The sequence below is a fragment of the Galleria mellonella genome, unplaced genomic scaffold, assembly GCF_026898425.1.
Source record: "Galleria mellonella isolate WM207_F2 unplaced genomic scaffold, CSIRO_AGI_GalMel_v1 utg537, whole genome shotgun sequence".
NCBI lineage: Eukaryota > Metazoa > Arthropoda > Insecta > Lepidoptera > Pyralidae > Galleria > Galleria mellonella.
In genome coordinates, this window is record NW_026442112.1 from 1,811,322 (window position 1) to 1,837,626 (window position 26,305).

Below are 26,305 nucleotides of genomic sequence, written 5' to 3' on the forward strand. Positions count from 1 at the left end.
CAAAACACTGATAATTTATAAATGTATTATTTATTTAACATTTAATGTAAGTACTATCTATGTACAAAAAAACGTTATCTATAAAAATATAAAGTTTATCATAATTTTCCAGCCTCTATAATCTCCTTCAGCTTATATTTCTGTATTTTTCCCGACGTCGTTTTCGGGAATTCGTCTATAACTTTAATTATCCTGGGAATCTTAAACTTGGCCAGGTGACCCGTGCAGTGTCGCCTCAGGTCGTCCGGTGTGACAGTGCTTCCCTCACGGAGTCGCAGAACAGCACACAACTCTTCGCCTAATCTCTCATCTGATACTCCTATTACCTATAAGCATAAAAAATGAAACAATATTCAGGCACAGGGGTGAAGTTTTAACACGACAGAGAACAATAATTTATTGTGTTTAACAAAAAAAAACCGACTTCATTTGCGGTAAAACAATTTTGATTTAAAAACTAAAGCACTGAACCGATTTTTAACAAAATCTATAAGTATATGCTTTCACATAAAAAAAATTTGATTAATCGGTTTGCAACTGACGGAGTTATGAGGTAACAAACATAAAAAAGTACAGTTAAATTGAGAACCTCCTTTTTTTGAAGTTGTTTAAAAAAGAATGTGATGATTCCAGGGTTTATATAATGTAGGTATGTATGTAGAGATGATTTATTCCGCCATAACTTCTAAATGTCTTAACTGATTTGGATGTATGGGATATCTAGAATCTTCAAGTTATTCTGTGTTATACTGGCTATTTTTTTTATTGATTTTGGTAGGGCAGTCATGTTTTGTAATTTACAGTGTAAAATATATGTATTTTTAATATTAAAATGAATGGTAATTCCGTCTACGCTATCGGTATACGCTGGCAAGGTACTAGTGAGAGTTTATTAGCTGAGCATAAAAGCAGGTCTGTTAGCTTTTGTAAAGAATTCATCAAAAATTAATAACGATGATTTCCAGGGATAATCGCTTGAAGGTCAACCTGAGAGGATATATTTCTAGCAGTGGGGTTCCTAGTACCCATTACAGACAATTCCTTTAGAGTTACTAGTTCCTATTACTGCCAATCTCTTTCCTCCGGCCATCCTTAGCTAGATGACGCGACTATTGACGGAAGAAGCTCAAAACAACTGGATGCGTAAAGCATAGGACTGTATAAAGTGGCATATCTTCGGAGAGGCCTATATCTAAGAGTAAACTAATATGGGCTGGTAACGATGATGAATATTTTACCTGGCTATCTATAATACTCGGATGTGTGTTCAGTAGGTCTTCGATCTCCTTGGGCGCGATGTTCTCGCCACCCCTCACGATAATATCCTTCAAACGTCCTACTATTCTGCCGTATCCGTCCTCGCTTATCGTGAATTTATCGCTAGTAAACAATATTAAAATTAAATTAACAATATTAAAGTTACATTTTAATTGATATAATTTTAAATATTGACAAAAAACAATTAAACTGGCGAGAAAATTAATGTATGAGTAGGATAAAGTAAATATTGTATTGATTGCAAAAAATTATTAACATTGCTTAATAATTGGCAAAGACAAACACTCAGAGAAGCTTGTGTTCCCCAAAAAAAAAAAAACCGACATCAATTATAGCAGAATAACTGATTTTGGTATGAAAACTAAACTACTGAATCGATTTTGATAAAATTTCTATGGGATCAATTTAAAGTATATAGTTTTAAATAAAAAAAAAATTAAATCGATTTACAACTGACGGAGTTATGAGGTAACCAACACAAAATTAAAATACAATCGAACTGAGAACCTTATTCTATTTGAAGTTGGCTGAAAACATAGGCGAATCAGGAATTCCATCTATACAGCCAATAACACAGACCGAATGTAAAGTTGCAGAATGTATTAAAAAAAACAATATTAAAAATACCCTGTTCTAAGCCAGCCACCTTCGTAAAAAGCCTTTCTCGTCTTCTCAGGTTCGTCCCAATATCCAATCATATTGAGGTAGCCGCGTACCACAAGTTCACCGGAGCTACCGAAGGGTAAAACGTTACCATTATCATCGACTACCTAAAATATATAAAAGAAATTGCAACCTCCGAGTTCTGAAGAGAATGAACTAAAATCTTCAGCTAAGTAGTTGATATACTCCAAAATTATACAATACTTTAAGAGTACAGTACAATGTTGGGTTCCGGGTGTTGTTGGGGCTACCTCGATTCTATAGTACATCGGGAATGTTTGCAGAAATGTATGTGAATTGTATCTACAGCATTATTCGGAAACGATCTGCGTCACTACTCTGCAGAGTGGGGGTCAGCCCCAACTGCGTTTTTGCCATGTTAGCAAGTAGGCTGGATTCTTTCTTCATAGGCCATTGTGTCGCGTTGCATGTTGAAAGAACCCAACTATAATTCTGATTGTAATAATTTGTAAAATATAAAAAGTGAGACCCGGTAACTTTAATAAAGAATTATTTATTATTATTATAACATTATACGTCCTGCTTTTAATTTTTATATATGAGTACTTAATGAGATAGAGAGAACGTAAGGACGTAATACGAATAAATTACTACTATGTTTTGAGATCTTTTGTATCTAGAGGTCTCAGACATGTTTATAACAAAAAATGATACATGTAAGTATCTAACCTTGACTTCAACGTGATCTTGTATATATCCCACAGTCTCAGAGACAAGTTCCGTGCTATCTCCAGGTAAAGATTGGAATACTGACGCCGTGGTCTCCGTCAGTCCATACAAAGCCTGTAAAGAAGAAAACATAGGTAAAAGTACATTAAGACTAAATGAGCACCTACATAGCATCCGTACCAAGCTAGAACATAACCAGATACGCTTATATCTATAAGCATAAACTGCCCGTATGGTAAATAATTATTTACCACGTTATTACAATTCTTTGTTAGCTATGATAATTAAAAAAATTTTGAATTTAGAAATTTAAAAAGTTATATCTTCAGTAAGTGTTACTGAATAGATAATAAAAATAGCTATCTATGTAGAAAAGCTATCTTACATGATTTTAAAGATAGTTCACTTGTTAATTTATAAAAAACACAAATACTTATAGAAATTACAAACAAACGACTATATAAAAGGACTATCTATTAGACATGGAAATAATATTGACATAATTTAATATTTCTTGATTATCTTTTTTTTTACAACTTAGAATTTTTATTATTTTTTTTTTTATATATTTGGCGCACATAATAGAAGTTTACAAATGCAAACTTAAACTATAACATGCAAGTACATTAATGTATTGATCAGGTAAACTTGCCACAACATGGCACACAGCATGATCCAATAATAAATGCGACTGCAACGAAGCCTGGCAAGCAAGCTGACGGCCCACCTAGTGGAAAGTGGTTATCGTCCCTTATAGATATGAGCAGTTACAGAATAATCTATTTATTATCTTTTTATGGTTATTCCGAGAAAGACCATATAGTAGAAATCTCAAACACTCTGGTATTACCTTGACTGTTTCGGTGTTAAGATATTGTTGCATATCTTTGATGAGCTGCGGACTGCATGGTGCTCCGGCGGCAAGTGCTATTCGCAGCGGCGGTGGCGTTTCACCTTTGTTTTTAACTTGAGCTAACAGGTCTATAAACATCGTTGGAGTTCCAGTGATAAGGGTGCATCTAGAAATATGCATAAGATTCATACTTTAATATTAAGAAATCTTCTTGAAGGCCTGACCGAAGAGTACGTGGTAACCATGATGTATGGAGATAGTCTCTTACAGAAGACTGTAATGTGCATGATATCACTCATGCTTTACCATTCCTGTGAACTAAGGTGCTATGCCTTCACAAATGGTACCTTATTTCAATGTGGTACCGGATTGAAAATATAACTCACGCATTTTCATCTTAACGATATCGCCAAAACCTACTAAGTAATAAAGCAAACATATGTTAATAGAACCCTATATCATATTTAATGCCAAGAATACATTCTGTTCCTTTATAATGGGACGAGATCCATGTTTAATTGTAGCATGTGTATTGGCTATCTGTTTTTTTTTTAATAATAATGGAATAGTAACCCCACCCGTGCTATCGGTATACACCGGCGGGGCACCAGTGAAGGATGATAGGTGAAGATGAAGTAGGTCAGTTAGCCCATTGTGACGAATTCAACAAGAATTGTTCACGATGGTTTCCAGGGGGAACCACGTGGAGGTCGACCTAATAAGGTATATTGCTAGCAATGGGACTGTCAAACTCCATTGCTAACAATCCATTTCCCCCCTGGCTATCCCTGTTATATGTCAATAATATAGCAAACACCTAATTATATTGTTTTTAAACTCTAATTTCGCCTCGATAAAGTTGCATTCGCATCGTAATTAAATAAAGCATCAACAATGATAACTATTGATACTAACTTTTCAGCAAACCAAGCGTTGATGTTTGAATGGACGTTATAGCTGGGAGCAGCTAAAACCAATGTACTCCCGTGTCTTAGACCTGCCAGGGTTGTTACTATCGACCCCAACGCGTGGAACAAAGGCGCCTGAGGAATAAAACGTCATGTTAGTACCTATATTTTATAAAAAAGTCTTTACTTCCCCTGTTTCTGCAGCTAAGCAGCTGATCTTGCATGGCTATCTTTCGCTTTGGAGGATGTAATACAACAATGAAAACGGGAAACGGAGGCATAATATCTTAGTACGTGGTAATGTAAAAGGGTACCATCATGTTAACAGTGAGTTCCATAATTTCGTCAAATAGACCGTCAGGTCGTTTGCCATTCGAAGTTACAATAAAACATTAAAGAAAATAAAACAACAAAAGTATACTCAAATTCTACATACATAATAATTATAATGACATTATTATAGTGGGTAAAATCTATGATAAAATTCATAGATTCTGGGTACCTCGCCGTGTGGTCACAGCATAGAATGGGCTACCCTTTTTTTCTCGTGGGTGTCATAAAAGGCCACTAAAGGATCTTAATGGTCGAGGAATGAGCAGCAGCGTCCCTCTTAAAACAAAGCCTATCTTTGGTTGCCAAACTGCCTACCAAAAGTGGTCTACCAAATCACCCAATAGGAGGAGCAGTGGACGGCTAATATGATAATATTGAGGATGAATAGTACCTACGTACATAATGTACCCTCACCTTTTCCATCCCAAAAGTATCGTACGAAACGACTAAGGAGTTCAGCATTATACTCCAGTGCAAGGGAAGAAAACGCTATATAAAAACATATACCAAGCCAATTAACCAGCTTAGTTATGGTAGTCTAATGTCTCTTTATAAAAGTCAGCGTTTATCGCTTTTTTTGCAATTTTAGGTAAAAATTTCTATTCGTGATATTTTTGAAAGAAATTAAATTCCTATAGAAGTGAAATGGTCTTTAAGAAATTAGTGTAAGTTTCCATATTTATGAATGCGGTATTTAATTAAACAATAAAATACATATATCAACAAAAGTAGCAACACAGAGGATAAGAGAAATTATTTGAAAGGGAGCTTCTTTTTCGTCGTCACTTTGTGGTTAGATGATAAAACATAGAGAAAATCGACACAAGTTTGTGATTTAAAGGAAATCGTATCTATGTGGAGAAAAAATGAATATTTATATTTGATTAAAAATTAAAAATTACATCTGGCAATCCTAAAAAAAGTTACTTGTGCCTTACAATGGGGTAATATTGGTTTACGATGATTGTGATTTTTTTTTATCCAACTTGGAATGACAAACAAGCTGACGGCCCACCTGATGGAATGTGGTGAGTGCCGCCTACGAACACGGGCAACACCATGGACTGTTACTTTAAAATTGAAAATTTGGACATACCTGTAAACAAACTCGATGGTGCTCTTCATGGAGGGAGTTCCTCTTTCCGATGAAGTAGGTGTTGTTAACTACGTTATTATGGGAGTCCAATGCTGCTTTCGGTTCACCTGTGCGATTAAAAACAATATTTATTTTTATTTATTTTATTTCCTAGTTTCCACGTTCTTACAGGATACGACCCAATTCGACATGGTACAACAAACAATAATAATTAGATTATACAGTAACAAATAGTAAACATTCCAATAGAGAACATATAAAGAGATCAGTACCTCTATTTTTATTATTCTTATTAAGCTTTTTTATTTAGATGTAAGCCAAATATAAAATTAAATCAGAATTAAATTTAGTTATTAGTTGATAGTCTCGTTTATTACTTGAAAACAGTTGGATAGATTTGAGTCTTTTTTTAATATTTTTTAATAATTTGATTACAACTTATCAGGGAAAGAATTGCCCATTCTACGTTCCAAATATTTGGAATGTGGTACGGACAATTTACTACTAATCAGTTTTTTTATACAATTTAAAATAGCATCAAGCTTACGGCCCACCAGATAGAAAATTGTAAACATCGCTTATTATAGATATAAATATCACCACGAAATATACTGTGATGTCTATGGTACCCTTTATGCTTTGCCATTCCAGAGGACTGTGGACCTTATTATTATATATAACTAATATTAACTAACTCTTGTTCAAACACTCGTTAATTCCTCAAAGTGCCATATAACCTATTTCCCATAATGGAGTAGATATCATAAGCTGTAGCAACCACTGATAGTGCCTGGGTAGCAACAGAATCAATTAGTGATTAGGATCAATTAGACGGTATTAGATGTTGATAATGCCTACAACGTATTACACGCGTATTATGTATGATACTACCATTAATAAAGTTAAGAGAGTTCATAACCTAAAAACTAGGAATTACATAGAAGAAATGATAAAATAAAAACTGTAAATCATATGGTTGTCTCCTTTCTCCTTATGCAAATATAATCAGTAAAGAGAGGACGAAAGATACACCATCATTGCTATTTTTCTCAATTCATAGCAGGCTAGTGTATAAAAAATGTTTGATATGTCATATCTCAATGACAACTTTTACATTACTAGATTATATATTCGACACAGTTTATGTAGAAAGTATACAAGTAGGTTGTACCTGAATTTGGTAGGGTTATACGGCCGTATAACGTATAACATCATATGATTTACAGTTTTTATTTTATCATTCCTTCTATATAATTCCTTGTTCTTAGTTCAAAACTTATTTTTCGAAGTGTGGCAACGTCGCAATTATGGAGGAAGGGATTGTTAGTAATGAAGACTACCAGTCTCATTGCTAAGAATCCACACTGTCACCTCCACGTGCTTCCCTTGGAAACCATTGTGCTAAATTCTAGGTGTATACATCACGATGGACTAACTGACCTGCAGTTTAATTCTCACCTGCCATCCCTCATTGGTGTTCCGCCAGTGTATACCGTTAGCGCGGGAGGGGTTGCCATTAAAAAAAAACGCCGAATTTATCAGCTAATTTTTAAAAATTTTAATGATTCCGAATATGAAAAGTGTTCAATTAGCGAACGAGAAACGTTAATCGTGGAATGCGTTGCATATTAATCTACTATTAAAGTCTTTGCAGCTACTTCATATTTTACTTTGGCATTTTTCGGAATACATTTTTGCCGTCAAAATCCAAATTTTCAGCGACAGATTAATAAAAATATTAATAATTTATTTATTTAAGGCAAACAGCTATAACAATTCATTATTATACACTTAAATAATAATTTAACAGGCACTAAAGTTTCTACAAATGTATAATACAAGTGGAGGAAAAACAAAAATGTTACATGATTATTATTCTAGTTCGCTTAAAGTTAGTTAATTAGTTAGTTTAAATAATCAATAGAAAACATTGAAAATTCTTCAGTTGTTTTTGAAAATTTACAGAAAATTTGCCATTCTAAGTTGTATAAAAAAAAAAAACGTTGTTGCTACACTTCGTTTGAACGCTCTTAATATATCCAATACGTCGACGCTGAAAAGACAAAATGTATAAAGCGCCAATTTTAGTTACGAATATACTCATATATAGTCGTATATCATTTAATTAAATTTTTTTGGCTTCGAATATTAAATAAATTAATCATAACAGTTGGTGTAGATTCAGCCAAGTAACAAAATGGCTAATCACAGTTATTGTTTTGATTTATATTACACATTTGGTTATTTCTGTTTTTATTATATAGGCAAATATGTAGACAGTGGGGGGAAAGGGATTGTTAGCGATGGGGCTTAACAGCACCAATGCTAGCAATGTTACTAATCAGGTCGACCTCCACGTGGTTCCCCCTGGAAATCATCGTAGTTACTTCTCGTGGAATTCTTCACGATGGGCCAACTGACCTGCTTTCATCGTCATCTATCATCTATCACTGGTGCCCCGCCAGCGTATACCGTTAGCACAGGCGGGGTTACTATTGCATTATCACTCATTAAAAAAAATATGTAGACAGTATCTATTTTTTTTAATAAAATATGGTCCATATTATTGGCTCACGATGTAACTTTCTATAGGTGAAAGAATTTTTTAAATCGGTATTTTTTAGTTTATTCGTGACAAAGAAAAAAAATTCTAAATTTTTTCTTTATAATAATCGTATTTACTATACGACCACTCATTTTGTCTCTTTGTTTTCTTATTCTATAACTCCTTATAACAAAAAAAGTTTTCTCTTGTACAAATCTGTATATATAAAATAGAATGCTGACTGATTGACTGACTGACCCAACACCATAAAACCGAAACTAGAATTTTAAAATTACGTAGATAGATTCTTCATGTAACATAGGTGAACAATAAAAAAGAAATATTGAAAATTCAACCTCTAAAGTTTAACCATTACAGATTGAATTTAGTAACTAATGTAAATAAAATTTTGTAATGTACAATGATTTGTTGTAATGTACAAAGTTATAATGTGCATATTATAAAATAAATGACAATCTAAATGACAAAACTGCATGGATTTGAATATTGTATTAATGTGTAATTTACAATACAATTATTGTAAATGTAATTATTATAATTTCTTTTTAAATTAATATTTTTTTATATAATAATTATTATAAATATAAAGTGAGGTATCATAAGAATCTGTAACAGATGTATATGAATAAAGATGATTAATTGATTGAATGTAGTAATGTAAATTTTGTAACTTTTAAAGGTTGAAATTTGGTAACCCTTACAAATAGGATTTTGGAAGTCAGTGAACTTCCAATATTCACGACTAAGAAGTCGTGGGCAAATGCTAGTTTATTATAAATGGCGGTTAATACATTTTGCCTTTCCAGCGTCGATATGACGGTCTTATGTATTAATTCGGACTGACGTCAACAAAAAATTCGTATGTAATGACGTCAGTGATGGCACAGATAATATAATACTACTAACACTAACTGTTGGGCTAACTTTAACCAACTTCAATAAAAGTGGAGATTCCTATTTCGACTCTATTTTTTAAATCAGTATTTATATTATGCTTTTTAAATGAGAACATTCACGTTCAGAAGGCCCCCATACTAATAATTTTCTTAATAATCTGTATGCTTTATTATACTTGTAAATTACAAAGATAGGCCCGTTATATAGGTAAATATTATGAGCAAGGGTGGGCTTATCTCCGAAAGAGATCTCCTCTAGCCAACTGAACAGTGATAAATGAGGTAATTATAATAATATAATATAATACATACCAATGACCCGGTCCATAAGCTAGAATATCCTATATTTTGGGATACTAAATAACGGATACCTAAGGCCACAACTCAAAACACATTTATTCCTAAATTGGCCCAGCTAGGAAATGAACCTGGGACCTCGTTTACGCGAAGCAAAGTGCCTACGCCACGATGGTTACGGAATTTCATTGTAAGTATACCTATAATGAATGGTGATGATGATATCAGCCTTTAACTGTCCACTGCTGTAGAAAGACCTTGGAGAGTTTTGCCAGTAGTTTTCACGCTTGGCAGAAGGGTTGGTAGCCGTAGTTAATCTTTGGTGATGTTTTAAGAGAGACGTTGCTGTCCATCCGTGGACCATTAAATCCCCTTAGTCGCCTCTTACGACACCCACGTGAAAGGAAGGGTTGACCTATTCTTGCCGAGACCCCACAGCCTATAATAACATTTAATTATTAATTTTTAATATATGAATATTCTTACCTGTTGTGCCAGAAGTTAAATGGATGATGCATCCCTCTTCAGGTTTAATTTCCGCGCCGTATTTCGTAGCATCGTTGTTATTGTATGTGATCAGAGAATCATATGATAATGTTCCGCTGAAATAGTAAATATTAATATTATTAATTTTCCGATATTTAAACCAAAGCACTTCGTGTACTTCACCAGAGGGAGACTGGTAAAATGTTGTCTGTTTGTATGAATAAATTTATCAGCAATGATCACTATTTCAATCTTGTATTCCTTTTTTTATATTTTTTTTTTCGACGGGTGAAAATGGTATGGTAACCCCGCCTGCGCTAACGGCATACGCTGGCGGAGCACCAGTGAATGGTGATAGATGAGAATGAAAACAGGCCAGTTAGCCCATCTTGATGAATTTATCAAGAATTAACCAATCATGGTTAATTCCTGATGTGATACAGGAATTAACCATGATTGGTTAATATACATTTCCAGAGGGAACCACGAGGAGGTCGACCTGGTTGGATATATTGCTAGCAATGGGATTCTCAGTCTCCATTACTAACAATCCCTTCCCCCCGCTTTTTTATATTAATAATAATATAACACGTTGTGAATTGTTAATCTTTGTCGGGTGCCCACGATACACGGTTCGCCTAGTGTGCGGCCCATTGTATCTTGTATTTATAACTTTGTGTTTTTTGGCAAATAATAAATTTCTATTTAATTATAGATCAGGCAAAAAAATATTTGTAAACTTGTCAATACTCACGGCAACTGTTCTTTGCCAGCTGTGATTACAGTAGTCAGTGTTGGGAAGACATCAGATCTGAGAGCGCCTGGTTTTGAAGTTTGCAGCTCAGGTATCATTTCTCTTAGCATCCCATAATAGTCTTTGTTCGGCAACTTGTCATTTATAAGCAAACCTTTTATTCCAGTCTTTTTTATACAAAAACTGAGCTCCGGTTTTTCATATACGGGATTCAATAATACCTGGAAATATATAAATGTGTCATCATCATTATTCCAGCCATTAGATGTCCACTGCTGAACATAAGTTTCACCCATAAGGGGGGTTTTACTGGTAGTTGCCCCACTTGGCAGGCGGGTTAGCAACCGCAGTTAAGATTTAGTGATTTTTTTAAGACATGATAATGGATTGGTAACTCCGCTTGCGCTATTGGTATACGTTCACAGAGCACCAGTGAGGGATGATAGGTGAAAATGAAGCAGGTCAGTAACAAATTCAACAATAAGTCAATCACGATGGTTTCCAGGGGAAACCGCAAGGAGGTCGACCTGATATGGCACTAGGTTAATCCCCATTACTAACAATTCCTTCTTCCCCTGCTTCAGTGATGTTTTAAGATGTTTTAATTCCTCAACCATTAAGTTCCCTTAGTCGCCTCTTACGACACCCACGGGAATGGAAGGGGTGGCCCATTCTAAGCCATGTATAAATTAACGGTTTATTGTATAATAAATTGAACGTTATTAGTATTTTTCAGTTGATTTAAGGTGACCAATAAATATTATATTAACCACTGCATACTATTAAAATTATTTAATGTGTTTAAACATTTGATAATAACAAACATACGTAAACAATGATAATGGTATATAATTCGAGTAACCGATAACTAGTGGAGAACAAAGGTTCAAAAGTGGCGAACTTTGCAAGAAAGGTAGTGAGACAAGATGGTGTGACGATCTTAAGAAAGTTGCAGGGAGTCGCTGGATGCAAATGACGCTGGATCGTGCTTTGCTTTCTGCTTCTGCAGAAATTTTAAGCTGAATTGGCATCCTTTTTTATTTTCATAACACTGACTAATTTCAATTACACTTTATATATAAATGTAAACTTTTTATCTCCTTTTTTTAATCTTGTTATTACTTGCAATTTAAGTATATGTAAGTGTTGTAAATTATTGAAATAAATTGTCATTAATTTTTTATTATTTAAATTAATTCATTCATTCTTTGTGGCGTAATATGGGGGAGACCGATGTTTAGCAGTGAACAATGGATTGTGATGATGACGGTGATGTTGATACATGTGACAGTCCTACCTAAGTAATATAAAGCATTAACCATTGGCTGCACACACTATATGCATTGTAAGTCTCAAAGAACCGAAGAATGAAGTGTCAAAAATTGAGCAACTATTAAAAGTATTTTTTATTATTATTGTAATCATAAACACAGATTACATTATAGTTAATAGTTAATAATAATAAAATAATAATAAAACTTATAGATTAGTGGATGAGCCAAATGATATTCTATTCCATTTAAAAGCCGCGCTCTTGTCGAAGGAGCTCTTGCCAGTCACTACGATTTTCTGCGAGTCTTTTTTTATGCGACTTAGAATGGCAAACAAGCTGACGGTCCACCCGATGGAAAGTGGTAACCGTCGTCTATAGACATGAGCAGTACCATGGACAGTATAAATTGTTTCACCTATGATACTCCTTAGTACTCAGGTGTTATTCCTCTGTGCCCTGTAAATTCACTGCCATATCCCAACCTTCAAACCGAAACACAGTCATGCAAACACAACTGCTTTACGGTTGAAACACAAATGGGACAGAGGTGCCTAAGCAAACGACTTTTATACAAAGTCTCCTTCTGGTAAGTGAGTCTCTTCACGTCTTGATACTTGAACTTTTTCCTTGATCTGTCTAAAGTAACTATGTTTTGATCTCCCTCTTCCCCTCCTTCCTTCTACCTAACTTTCTATTATAATGTTCATAAGTTCGTCGTGTCGTCCGTTCAGATGATAAATATAACGCAAAATCTTACCGGTATAAGTCCGACTCTAGCTGCTGCCACATAAGTAACGAGCCACGCGGCGGCGTTGTGACTCCACAGACCCAATCTATCGCCCTTCTGCAGCCCTTGGGCTCGTAATGCACATCCCAAAGAATCCGCCTGCAATTGTACAAGAATATAAAAACATCGTCTTTCTTGACTAGACTGAAGGTTTCATGAGTTTTTTTTTTAATGAATGATAATAGAATGGATTCTTCCGCCTGCGCTATCAGTATACGCTGACGGAGCACCAATGAGGGATGACAGGTGATGATGAAAGCAGGTCAGTTAGCCCATCGTGACGAATTCTGCTAGAATTAACCACGATGGTTTCCAGGGGGAACCGCGTGGAGGTCGACCTGATAAGGTGTATTGCTGGCAATGGGTCAGTTAGACCCCATTACTCACAATCCCTTTCCCCCCAGGTTTCATAAGTTAGAATCTGACTGATACAAAAAACTTTCAGGTCAATTTAAATTTGCAACTAACACTGACTAACAGTGATGGAAAAAAATAATTCTCTTATAAATCGTCGAATCTACGATAATAAGGTTATATACATAGTACATACAGATGTACTACGTATATAAATATATAAAATTGGAAATATATTCTATGCAAAATTTGTAGTATATAGCAGTTCGTAATCTTTAGTAAGTTAATTTTGACTTACTAAAAGGTTTTCGGTGTAACTTTATTACAAGATAGTTAGAAGTAGACGATGACCATGACTGTGGATTAGGGTGTCAAATTTAGCCTATTAGTAGATAAACAAAATTTTCATAAAGAAATATTATATTATAAAAAAGTAAAAATAAAATTAGGTTAAAAGTTAATAATAACCTGTATTAATACGACTATTTCATTGTAGATTTTTTTTTAAATATCTATTGCCGAATGTTTGCAAGTCTTAGACGTAAACGTATTCAATCAAAATGGCTGTGTCTATTTGGCTAATTCTTATTTTAATTTCTATGTTTTTGTAAATGTAAATGAAAAAAACTGTATGAAATAAAATTAATTTCGAAAAATCGTACGGAAAATCTAATGACATTTCACACATATGCGAAGCCAGAGTGGGCAACTAGTATTATAAAAAATAAGCCAATTAGTTATCTGCATCGACACGCAGTAGTTAACTATAGCTTCCATTATATTAAAAACCATAATTATGTTATAAAATCATTTAATGTTTATTGCCTTTTAATTACAAACTACAATAATGTTCTAAATACATAGTAATGATACAAATTATCTACGATAGAATAGTCGTATTAATATATGTATGTCATGCTGGTACTCGTTGTAAATAGTTTAATAAATAAAAAAAATATATATGTATACTCTATGCTGACAGCTATTTATATTAATCTGTAGTTAAAAAAACAACACCAACGACAAATCTGTTCCGCTATATTTCTATTCTTTTGATTAAATTATAAATAATAATAATATCGTTAGTCCTTAGGAATGGAAATGCATGGGGGAAACAATACTCTGTTATGTCCATGGTATTGTTCATGTCTATAGGCGACGGTTACCACTTTATATCAAGTGGACCCTCAGTTTGTTGAAAGAAGATTTCATTACCACCCAAAGTATGTATTTACCTTTATTATCAGTATAATTATATATTATATATGTATTCGAATGGGTTAATGGTACTAAAAATGTTACCCATCTTATAGAATAACACAGAAATTATTAAGACAGAAATTTCGTGAATTAAAAATTCAAAAACTACATAATGTTTGAACTTTCATACTGATTTAATTTTAGTTAGGCTTTGGTGATGCTTTAAGAGCTACGCTGTTGCCCATCCCTCGACCATTAAAGTCACTTTGTCGTCTCTTTCGACACTCATGGGAAAGGAAGGGATGGCCCATTCTATGCTGTGACCACACGGTTGTATTTAGAAGGAAGACTTAAATTTTTTATCGTAAAACTTTTATATCCTAAAGTAAAAGAATTAATGAATGAATGAATATACTTTATTTGCATTATACAATATTTCCTATATTGTATAATGCAAATAAAGTATAAGCAAGACAATTTACAAACACAACAATACAATTGTATAAGTGCAGTAAGGCGGTCTTATTGCTGAGAGCAATCTTTTCAAGACAACCTTAAGGTAATGGACTAGTTGTTGTACAAGTAGGTATGATAGTACTATTAAAAAAGATAGTATTATTAAAAAAGTATCTTTTACAAATTAAAAATATATACAATAATATATATATATATATATATATATATATATATATATATATATATATATATATATATATATATATATATATATAGATTGGCGCCCATTGTTGCCTCTTTATCTTGCTTTTATGTAATTAAGTTTATATAATTAATTACGAATTTTGTTTGTTTACATGTTGTTAATCTTTATAATGTGTATCATTCTTTGAACGAAACAATAAAGAGTTTTTATTAATTCATCGTTTATCGACTAATATGCAAGTAATGCAAGAGTGCAAACATACAAATGTACATAAAAACAATTGATTGTCAAATTCATTCAATGAAAGATAAATGAGGCGTAAAATATATATAAATATAATAACATACTCATATGATGTCTAAATATTATATAAGATACGAGTATATTATCGCTTTGTGATGAAGTGGTTTTCTCAAGATAACAACAGACAGATAGTAATGTTTAAAATAAATACTAGTAACTAAAATGTATTTTGTTTTAAGTGTCATTGGAATACAGATAAAAAAGTCTAATCTTTAGTCCAAAATAAACCAGTAAATATAGGTATTTACGACTGATATTCCTGGTGGGGTAATCAGAGACATTTGTCTGCTACTGCTGTGGTGAACATATATAACACTTGATATAATTACATTACTTTTACCACCTGCCATCATCACTCGGGGCAAAGAAACTTTTAGTGATAGGTTCTAATAGCCCCATTTCCAGCAATATACCTTGTCAAATCGACTTCCACGCGGTTTCCTCTGGAAACCATTATGATTAATTCTTGTAAAATTCGTCACGATATTTGGATTTATGGAATGATAAATTCCAATATCACCCATAAAGAAATCATCACCACTCGAATTAATTTAGGTTTTTTAATAAGATTCTCCTTCACTGGTGTGTTTCGTTTGGCATTCAGTCAAAAGTTTTCGGAATAAAAAAATATTTTTGTTTCGGATGAAGTGGAAATAATTATCATTCAACCAAACATAGGCATCATCATCGTCATATCAGCTGTTATCTATCCACTGCTAAACATAGGCCTTCCTCATAGACACTTGAAGTAAGTAATTCCTATTTATCAATTAACAATGTAATCTCGGAATAGAAAGGGCCAACCTTTTTTCCTATTAGTGTCGTAAGAGGCGACTAAGGGAACTTAATAGTCGAACGGTGGTTTGAAGGGTGGGATATGGCATTGAATTTACAGGATACAGAGGAATAACACCTGAGTCCTCAGGAACGGCAACAAATGGGCGAAACAGTATACTCTGTTACGTCCATGGTACTGTTCATATCTATAGGCGACGGTTGCCACTTTACATCAGCTTCTTTGTTATTTTAAGTTACATAAAAAAAATATCAAAGCCTAATTATGGTTGCCAGCTCGCCTGTCAAACGCCTGACAGCTTCTGGCAAAACTCTCGTTATGGGAAAGGCCAGCAGTGAACAAAGTTCAGCAGTGGACAGTTAAGGGCTGATGTAATAAAAATAATAATACAAAATTTATTGTATATGAAGATTTCTGTTAAAGACTTACATTTTAAAAACAAATAAGAATATTAATTGTTACCTGATTTAACAATTGCTCGTATGTGATGGTAACATCTTCGTGAACTGATCGTATGGCTACTCTTCCGGGGTACTTGTTCACAGTCTCCGCTAGTACTTGGCCAAGTGTTGCTGTTGTCAGCGGTTCAGATCCTGGATTCTTTAGGTAGCTGTCTTTAACACCCGATTGCAAATGTCGGACCGCCCTAAAATAAACCAAATAAAACATGAACAAGAAAGAAAATGTGCCGAATATACTCAGAATTTGCTATGTACAGATGTGTAATTTGAATTTGAATTAATTTATTTGTTTGTATAAAGTATATTTTACACATGGTACATCAGAAAGAAATTACAGCCCATATCTTTTTCCGCAGCAATGTAGGCGTGCATTTAATTTCCTTAGACAGAGAGGAAAATTAAAATTATTAACATTGTCGGAACAAATACATCAATCGATCAATCAATCAATACATATGTTACAGTTAAAACTCTTAACCAGTCAAAACTACTTTTGATTGTTGGTCAAAAGTGGTTTAGACTGAAAATTATTGGTTAGCAAATTTGCAGTTAGGTTAGTTTGAGGATTTCCCCACGTAAAAAAGGTACTTTTAACTGTTATTTTAGTCAAAACTCTTATTAACCAATTACCAACTACTCTCAGAACTCAATAGTTTGTCGTCTAATGAATTCATATAACAAACTTTTTTCAACAGTTGATTTATTCCACCTCAGTAGATATAAATTCAGGGCTGTGATAATGGATGAAACGATATCATAATTACCTATGTTGCATAGATGTACATGCACGTATATACACTACATATTTACATTTATTTATATCATACTATTATACATTTATTTATATCACACTACACATACACCCACGCATACATTTAACCCTCTTTACAATTGGTGACCATGAATTTGTATTATTTAATCATTGCTGTCAATATCTGAACTTTAACAACATGAATTTTAATTATTTTATATATCAATTAACTTAACTTTATGGACACTCACTATTATATATGGTTCCTTTCATACATGTGCTTATATTACTCGCATACACCCACTCTACTTGCCTACTTCGCTATGGAATCAAAATTTTTGTTTGTATAAGTAAAATCCGTTATTGGCTGTATTCATAAGAGACTTAGCATGTAAGTTATTTTTTAAGAGCTGTGGATTTTTGTATAAAATAAAATAAAAAAAAATTAAAAATTAACTAAAGCATACTTTTGACTTTTTAAGAGTTTTGACTGGAACATATACATATAATGAAATCGTATCTGGTCGCTGTCTGTACATGGAAGATATATAAGAAAAAACTATTATAGGGGAGCTTTATAAACGCAAGAGAAAAGAGTTTGTCTGAACGTTTGTGCACGCTAATCTCAGAAAAGCTTAACCGATTTCAATCCGGTTTACACTAATATATTGCGGTTTACTTCACTTAACATTTATTGTTTGTTTTATTTTTATCGGTTCATAAATAAAAAAGTTGTATCAGTCTAAGGAATCACATATAAAATACTATAAAATAACCGATCAATGGAATTGGTTAAAATTTTATGAAAGCATTTGGTAAGTAATTATCACTTAAATATATAATGCAATATAACACCGGAGGGGGAAAAGGGATTGTTAGTAATGGAGACTGAGAATCCCATTGCTAGCAATATACCCAACCAGGTCGACCTCCTCGCGGTTCTCCATGGAAACTATCATGGTTAATTCCTGTTGAATTCATCATGATGGGCTAACTGGCCTGTTTTCATTCTCATCTATCACCCTTCACTGGTGCTCCGCCAGCGTATCCCGTTAGCGCAGGCGGGGTTACCATGTCATTTTCACCCATCAAAAAAAAAAAATATAACGCCCGATTCATGAACAGTTCCAATGGTAATGTAATGGTAATGAGAACTACAATAGTTAATAGCGGATACATAATTAATAAGTAAATATATTTTGATCAGTACTTACGTAATAAACAGCAGACACAAACGGGCATATTAATGAACAACTAAACTCATGTCATCGATTGTTATTATCACGTTATATAGTTGTAATCGTGTATATAACTTAGTTAGTATATCACAAATAAAATAGTTAATACACTTCATGTAAACATTGTTAATTATATATCTATATTAAATATAATCCTTTTTATACAACTTAGAATGGCAAACAAGCTGACGGCCTACTTGATGGAAAGTTGTAACCATCGCCTATTACTGTTTCGCCCATGATACCCCCCCCCCCCCCCCCCCCCCCCCCCACCCCCGCGTTGCCATTCCTGAGGACTCAGGTGTCATTCCTCTGTACCCAGTAAATTCACGCCATTCCCACCATGCCAACACAACTGCTTTACGGTTGAAACACGAATGGGACAGAGGTACCCAAGCAAACGACTTTTGTACAAAGTCTCCCTCTGGTCATATAGATAAATATAAATATACATAAAATACGTAGGTATTTAATAAAATATATTATACAATTTTGACTTCGTTATGATTAATATTTTTGAAAATATTTATAAGGATTTGCGACACTGAACCAAAATCGATAACATTTTACAATTCATATAACCGACTTCAAAAAAAAAGAAAAAAGGAGGTTCTTAATTCGTTTGTTTTTTTTTTTGTGTTTATTATCCCATAACTCTGTCAGTTGTAAATAGATTTGTATTTTTTTTTTATCTGAAAGGATATACCTTCGTACATTTGTTACCAGCTGCCCGCTAACGTCATGCTTTCCAGCTGTATCGGGTTGACTGGAAGAGATCTCTGTCAGAGATAAGTTCGCCATTGCTCACAATATTTATAAATGCATTAACAATGTAATTTACAAGTGCAATAAAGAATATATTATATACTTTCAGATTGGTCACATAGTCTCAATTTTATCAAAATCGATTTAGTACTTTAGTTTTAAAATAAAAATAACTGGTTTCGCCACATTTGAAGTCGGTTTTTTTAACTTCATCTTAATTCTCTGTTTATGTATTCACGATTCACATAAAATAACTGAACTCATCATCATCATCCGTTATCTGTCCACAGCTGAACATAGGCCTCCCCCATATGGAAGGTTCCAGAGTCACTTGCATTCATCGACTCTATGTATTTGAGGTTTTAACTCCTTCTATTGGGAGGTCGTCCTACACTGTTTTTGCGCGTACGAGGTCGCCATTCAAGAACCTTTTTATCCACATCGGGTTTTCGGTACTTCGAGTAATGGCACGACTGAACTAATTATGATATTTTTTTCAGAATAAGTTATATTGAATTAAATATGCGTTAAAAAAAAGTTATAGAAATTAAAAGAAATACGCATCCGAAATAGCTACTGTACTCTAAAAATAAGAAAAATATAAAAAAAATTGCCTTGTATGTCCCGACTTAGAATAGGCCACCCCTTCCTTTTCCGTTGGTGTCGTAAGAGAGATTATGGTGGAGGGATGGGCAGCAGCGTCCCCCTTAAAAAATCACCAGAAGCCAAACTGCAGTTGCCAAAACCCTTGCCAAGCATGGCAACTACTGGCAAAACCCTCCTTATGGAAAAGCCTATGTTCAGCAATGGGCAGCTAACGGTTAATACAATACAAATACTCTATAAATATAAAATTACAAACAGCTGATTATATATCTATAGCTAATGATATATGAATGTTTCTGACGTTTACTTTAGAATTTTTAAACATTAAGTTAAATATAATAAAGACTTACCGCAACTTGTTCAAATAATTCGCTCTTACGCCGTATGAAACTCTTGAACTCCACATTATATTGGCGGCTGCGCCTGCGCACGAGTACGAATGATAGCGCGGTACGTTATAGCAGTGACAATGATATCTCGTCGGTTATCGTTTCCCCACTACTGTTGCTGCATCAATTAAAAACTTTGTATTTGTCTTTTAACCGACTGCGGCAGAAAGGAGGGTAATGATTTTCGGATTTTTTTTTAATGGATGGCGATGGAATGGTAGCTCCGCCTGCGCTAATATATACGCTGGCGGGCTCCCTTGGATCTCCCTCCCCCTCTTGAATGATTTTTGGGTACAACGATATATAGGGTGTAATCGAAATTCTAATGCCGTGTGGTCTCGGCATAGAATGGGCTTTCCCTTGTCCTTCCCTTCCCTTGTCCATGGTTTACCATTACTCAAGAGATAAGCAACAGCGCCCATATTAACACATTAAAGGTGGGAGTCGAAGTACTACGATTTATCTCGACTGTAGCTTAAAAGCGAGAGTCGTAGTAATACGACTGAATTACGATTTAGTTTTAAGAGTTTAAATAAACTTTTTAAAGTGTAGTTTTTTTTAATAATTACACAAAATATCGCTCGCTTCAGGATGAAAAACGAGGCGGGGCGGTCGCCGCGGGACCTAGCATACTTTCGTCAAGATTCCCCATCTATAATGTGTTTTTTTTAATGGGTGATAATGGAATGATAACCCTGCCTGTGCTATCGGTATACACTAGCGGGAAACCAGTGAGGGATGATTGGTGAAGATGAATAGGCAGGTCAGTTAGCCCATCGTGACGAATTCAACGATAAATTAGTCACGATGGTTTCCAGGGGAAATCGCGTGAAGGTCGACCTGGTAGGATATATTGATAGCAATGGGGACTAACCTCCCCATTACTTACAATCCCTTCGCCCCACCTTTAATGTATTAAAACATCACCAAAGGCAATTACTGTCAAAATCCTTTTATGGGCCAGGCCTAAAGTCAAAGACGTGTCAAAATTCAAACAGCTTAAGTGACGTTTGGTTCACCAGAGGGAGACTTTGTACAAAAGTCGATTGCTTGGGTACCTCTGTCCCATTCGTGTTTTAACCGTGAAGCAGTTGTGTTTGCATGACTGTGTTTCGGTTTGAAGGATGGGATATGGCGTGAATTTACTGGGTACAGAGGAATAACACCTGAGTCCTCAGGAATGGCAACGCATGGGAGGTATCATGGGCGAAACAGTATACTCTGTTATCTCCATGGTACTGCTCATGTCTATAGGCGACGGTTACCACTTTTCATCAAGTGGGCCGTCAGCTTGTTTGCCATTCTAAGTTGTATATAAAAAAAAAATATTTTTCAAGAAATCCCTTATGTTTACGTTTTCCTACGACATATTAATTGATAAGAGATGATAAGAGACTTGACATAATATTTGTTTATAAATACGAGTACATTTTTTTTTATTGATGATGGACATGAACATGGAGAAAATAATTTATCCTTGATTTTAAATTACATGTATTATATTTCTCTAAAAAAATATATTTATAAAATTAGTTAAGTTCATTGTGCACCTTTAACAATTACTTATTTGTAACTAGGGGTAGGTAATATATCGTCATAGTCGTAGAATACTGACGGATCTGACAAATATTACATATAAAAATCCGTCGGTATTCTACGACTGTGACGATATGGCAATATCTATATATTTTAATTACAATATCTATATAATGGTACAATAACGAATATGTTAAAAGTGTGTTATCCCAAAAATAATATTAGATAACAGACTTTTAACATATTCGAAAATAGAGATCCGATCGATATGGACGATATCGGAATAGGCGATAACCTTTTTTCCGACATTATGCTCAGAGAAACCTAATATATAGATATAGGATTGGTATCCATATTATCTATGCCTATTTGTAACTAAGATTTATTAAAATATGTTAACGACTATAATACTAATAATATTATAACAGTATATAATAATAGTATAACAGGGTAGTCAGAGGCAATTATCGACAATAGTCATTGTGTTGAACGTAACATTCGCTAACATGGCAGGAAATAAGTTTACCATCATTTTTATACTCCGCTGATGTTTTTTAGAGATGAAATGGTAACTAACTCCGCCTACATTACCGGTATTCACTGGAGGGCTGCTAGTGGCAAACGATAGGTGTGGGTGAAGTTAGGTTAGCTAGCCTATCATGATGAATTTTCCCAAAAATAATCATTACGCTTTCCAGGTGGGACCACGTGGAGGTCGACCTGATAGGGTATATTGCTAGTAATGAAGACGCTGACCCACATTACTAACAATTACAATTTTGTCTTCCAACAATTAGATCCGACTGGATTCAAATCTGTATCTCTCAGATACAAAAATCAAAGTGTTCTCGGTCGTATCATGGAATAATGAACGGATCTGAATGAATTTTATCATGAAATTTACCATAAAATTTGAAACGCACAAAATAATTCCCAATTGCAATACAAAAATAACGTTTTTAAATGAAATTTCAGTTTAAAACCTTTGTGCATTTAGTAGCCCAGGTCATGTTCGAAGAGAGTTACGTACCATGGTCAAGCCTTCGTATTCTTTCAATATCTGATCTTGAATCGAGGCCGCTTCCCCCTACGGAAGTGGCGCGTGGCGCGCACGCGACGCCCCCTAGCGGCCACCCTCGCGCCGCCTTCTCTTGGGCGCCCCCTGTGACAAAACATGCAAATTCGCCCGACCTCCTAAGACCGTGATATGGATCGTGAAAATGCGTTCGAAATGTGTTTTTCCGCCTGCCGGCTGCGTAGAAGGTGATGGGTTGGAAGGTCGAGGTTGACGTCCTTTCACCATTTATAATAATGATGATTTCAACACAAAGGTGTCCTTGAAAAATATGTTTTCCAGTTATTTTCTAATTTTTTTTAATTTAATATTGAAATGCTAACTATTTAACCGATTTCAAAAAAGGGGAGATTTTTATATTTTTGTGTTGGTCACATACTAAATTAAGTACCTATTTTTGCAAAAAAAAAAATATATTAAGCAGAGTTTTGTTTAATTTGATTATATTGCACAATCTTATACAATTTCTGATAGTATACTCTGTTATGTCCATGGTACTGCTCATGACTATAGGCGACGGTTACCACTTTCCACCAGGTGGGCCGTCAGCTTGTTTGCCATTCTAAGTTGTATAAAAAAAAAAAGCCAAAACCCTTTAGTAAGGACTGGAGTGTTTTCCTTCTCTAAGGTAACAACATATCAGAAATACATACTATAAGTATTATATTCATTATTAATTACAGAGAAATTTTCTCCTATGTTGTGGAATGAGCTCCCTGCCGAGGTTTTCTCGTGAGACTACAGTGTAAGGTTCTTCAAAAAGGGTATATTAAGGTTTCTTCAGGGTCGGTAACGCGCACGTGACACAACTAGTGTTGCAGGCGTCCATAGGCTACAGTGATCGTTTACCATCAGACGGACTGTATGTTTGTTTGCCACCTTTGTGGTATAAAGTATTGTATATATCATAATTATTTCAGTGGGATTCATCAGGAAATGGTGACAAATTAATCATTGCTAGATTCCATTAGGAAAACTATCAGTTTGTTTTCCATTCTTTGCTTATTCCAAAAATTGTGTTTGTATTGTGATTTTTTTATATTTCTTGCTTATTCTAAAAATTGTGTACATATTGTATTCTGTTCTCATTCTTTACTCATCTATGTATATTCGACCAGAACGATATATAAAGGACCGATGACATTTCGGATTTTTACGTTATTGCCATATGGATTTATATTTTAGAACGTTCCGTTTGCTGCAAATCATTCCGAATAACATCAATTGACCAATTAGTAAATGTCAAAAAGTCAATAGCTACTATAGGACATAATAGCAACCTTTTTAACACACCATTTCACTAACTCCTCTATGACTACTATGAATTATAACAAAAAAGGACCATGACTTAATCCATTAAGGAGTAATTAGAGGCATTTTTCGATCGTTATGTAGTGAAAGTAACACTTGACCTGCCTACATTTCGACAAGCATATTTGAATCCAATTTATTAGGAGGCGACCCTACCGCCGCCTCCTGGAGCCTTTTGCTTTGTTAAATAACATAAAGTTTGTGTTGTATTTCTGTTACAGAAGTAAGGAATCTAATGCAATCTCTGATAAAAAAGATTTTTTATACTACTATAGTGACTGGGGGGAAAGGGGTTGTTAGTAATGGAGACTAAAAATCCCATTGCTAGCAATATACCCAACCAGGTCGACCGCCTCGTGGTTCCCCCTGGAAACTATCATGATTAATTCCTGATGAATTCATCATGATAGGCTAACTGGCCTGTTTTCATTCTCATCAATCACACTTCACCGGTGCTCCGCCAGGGTATCCCATTAGCGCAGGCGGGGTTTCCATTTCATTTTCATCCACCAAAAAAAAATACTATAGTGGCTAATAAACATACGGTCCCGTCTATAAACGTTGTTTAAACGTCGTTATCTTAGCTAGTAAAACTAGAGATGTCACACGCACGTGGCCGACCTTTATACTCCTTTAATACTCCCTTTTTGAAGAACCCCATGCTGTAGTCTCTAGAGAAAAGCTTGGCAGGAAGGTCATTTCACAACCTGTATGTTCGCAGGAGGAAGCTTCTCTAAAACTGCACTGTGCGTGATCATTCTGGTTCTAGGGTGTAAGGATTTGCCGATGGCGAGCGGTGTGATGATGACAGGTGGCTGTAAGCATCGCCGTCGGAGATGTAATGAGAGTGCGAAAGCGAACCCATGTCTCCGACATATCACCTCGAGAGTATATCGTCTGGTTTTTGGTAGGTACACCCCCACCTTGCGAGGGGATTCCCACAGTACCCATTCACCTCCCACAAGGTGTATGGGTCTGCATAAAGCATTTTCCAGAGGTTAAAAACAAAAAAAACGTGTCTGTAAGCATCATATCTAAGAGTTCTTCAGAACACATTCCAGTTATTTTAACATTCACAAACAGTTCACATGATAGAAATAAATTATGTGTAAATATTATATTTTAGAACTTCAGTAACGGTTTTAACTCAAATTATTTTTACCTGATATAGACGAAAAACAGTTATAAGTGTACTATTTTTTTTACAAGCTATTTTTGGATGCCGCTATTAACCTCAGCTCATCTGAAGAGATATCAAAGATGTGATGACACTAGTATAATGATTTATTTTTAGCTTAGAACCGATTTATTATATTCACTTAAAGTTGACACTTGAAATTTTTCAAGTAGAGCAAATCCTGGTGTCCTGGTACATCTTTATACGTAACTAACTTCTCATACGAAATATCGTATGCGTAGATATCAGAATTAAACTAAAAAAATACACCACCTTTAGATGATGTACTAAGGTCTAACTTACAAACTAGTGTAAAACATACACTAGTTTGTAAGTTAGACCTCCAGGAATACAACTGTGAAAACCGCATCCATTTTGATGCAGTAGTTTTTGCATGAAGCCGAAACAATAGATGGTATCTATTGGTATTATTGAAACCCCTCATTATTTATTTTTTTAATAAACTTTAATCTACATAGACATCGTAAATGGCGGACTTAACACCACCTTACTACCGTAGACAGGAATAACAGAAAACATAATTGATGGTGCTAGTTGATAAGCAAATAAATATAATATAAATAAGCATACATATAATACTCATATTATCTACATTATACATATCATATAAAAAAATATATTTTTTAATATTTCCCATCATTCCCAAGGAGACTTTGTACAAAAGTCGATTGCTTGGACACCTCTGTCCTATTCGTGTTTCAACCGTGAAGCAGTTGTGTTTACATAGCTGTGTTTCGGTTTGAAAGGTGGGATATGGCGTGAATTTACTGGGTACAGAGGA

General features: G+C 34.5%; 1 protein-coding gene across 1 annotated transcript; it reads right to left on the minus strand.

The window, feature by feature from the left end:
* Window positions 1–11: 11 nt before the first annotated feature.
* LOC113512790 (medium-chain acyl-CoA ligase ACSF2, mitochondrial) lies at window positions 12–20,504 on the minus strand. The gene is made up of 12 exons (XM_052898790.1): window positions 20,366–20,504; window positions 16,657–16,840; window positions 12,851–12,979; window positions 10,821–11,041; window positions 10,067–10,182; window positions 5,822–5,928; window positions 4,400–4,527; window positions 3,482–3,650; window positions 2,632–2,745; window positions 1,906–2,048; window positions 1,239–1,380; window positions 12–326 (listed from the first exon to the last, which is right to left on the minus strand). Exons 1-12 carry the CDS (start codon window positions 20,419–20,421, stop codon window positions 99–101), a joined length of 1,737 nt encoding a protein of 578 aa, XP_052754750.1. The 5' UTR covers window positions 20,422–20,504; the 3' UTR covers window positions 12–98.
* Between the last annotated feature and the right edge of the window lie 5,801 nt (window positions 20,505–26,305).

What these genes read in the sequence shown, in the direction of transcription:
- LOC113512790 (XM_052898790.1), bottom strand. Translation starts at nt 20,421, where the DNA reads ATGTGGAGTTCAAGAGTTTCATACGGCGTAAGAGCGAATTATTTGAAC. An exon ending in CTAGAGTCGGACTTATACCG is followed by an intron (nt 11,042 to 12,850) that starts GTAAGATTTTGC and finishes ATATATTTCCAG; the next exon opens with GTATTATTGAATCCCGTATA. An exon ending in CGAGTATTATAGATAGCCAG is followed by an intron (nt 327 to 1,238) that starts GTAAAATATTCA and finishes TTATGCTTATAG; the next exon opens with GTAATAGGAGTATCAGATGA.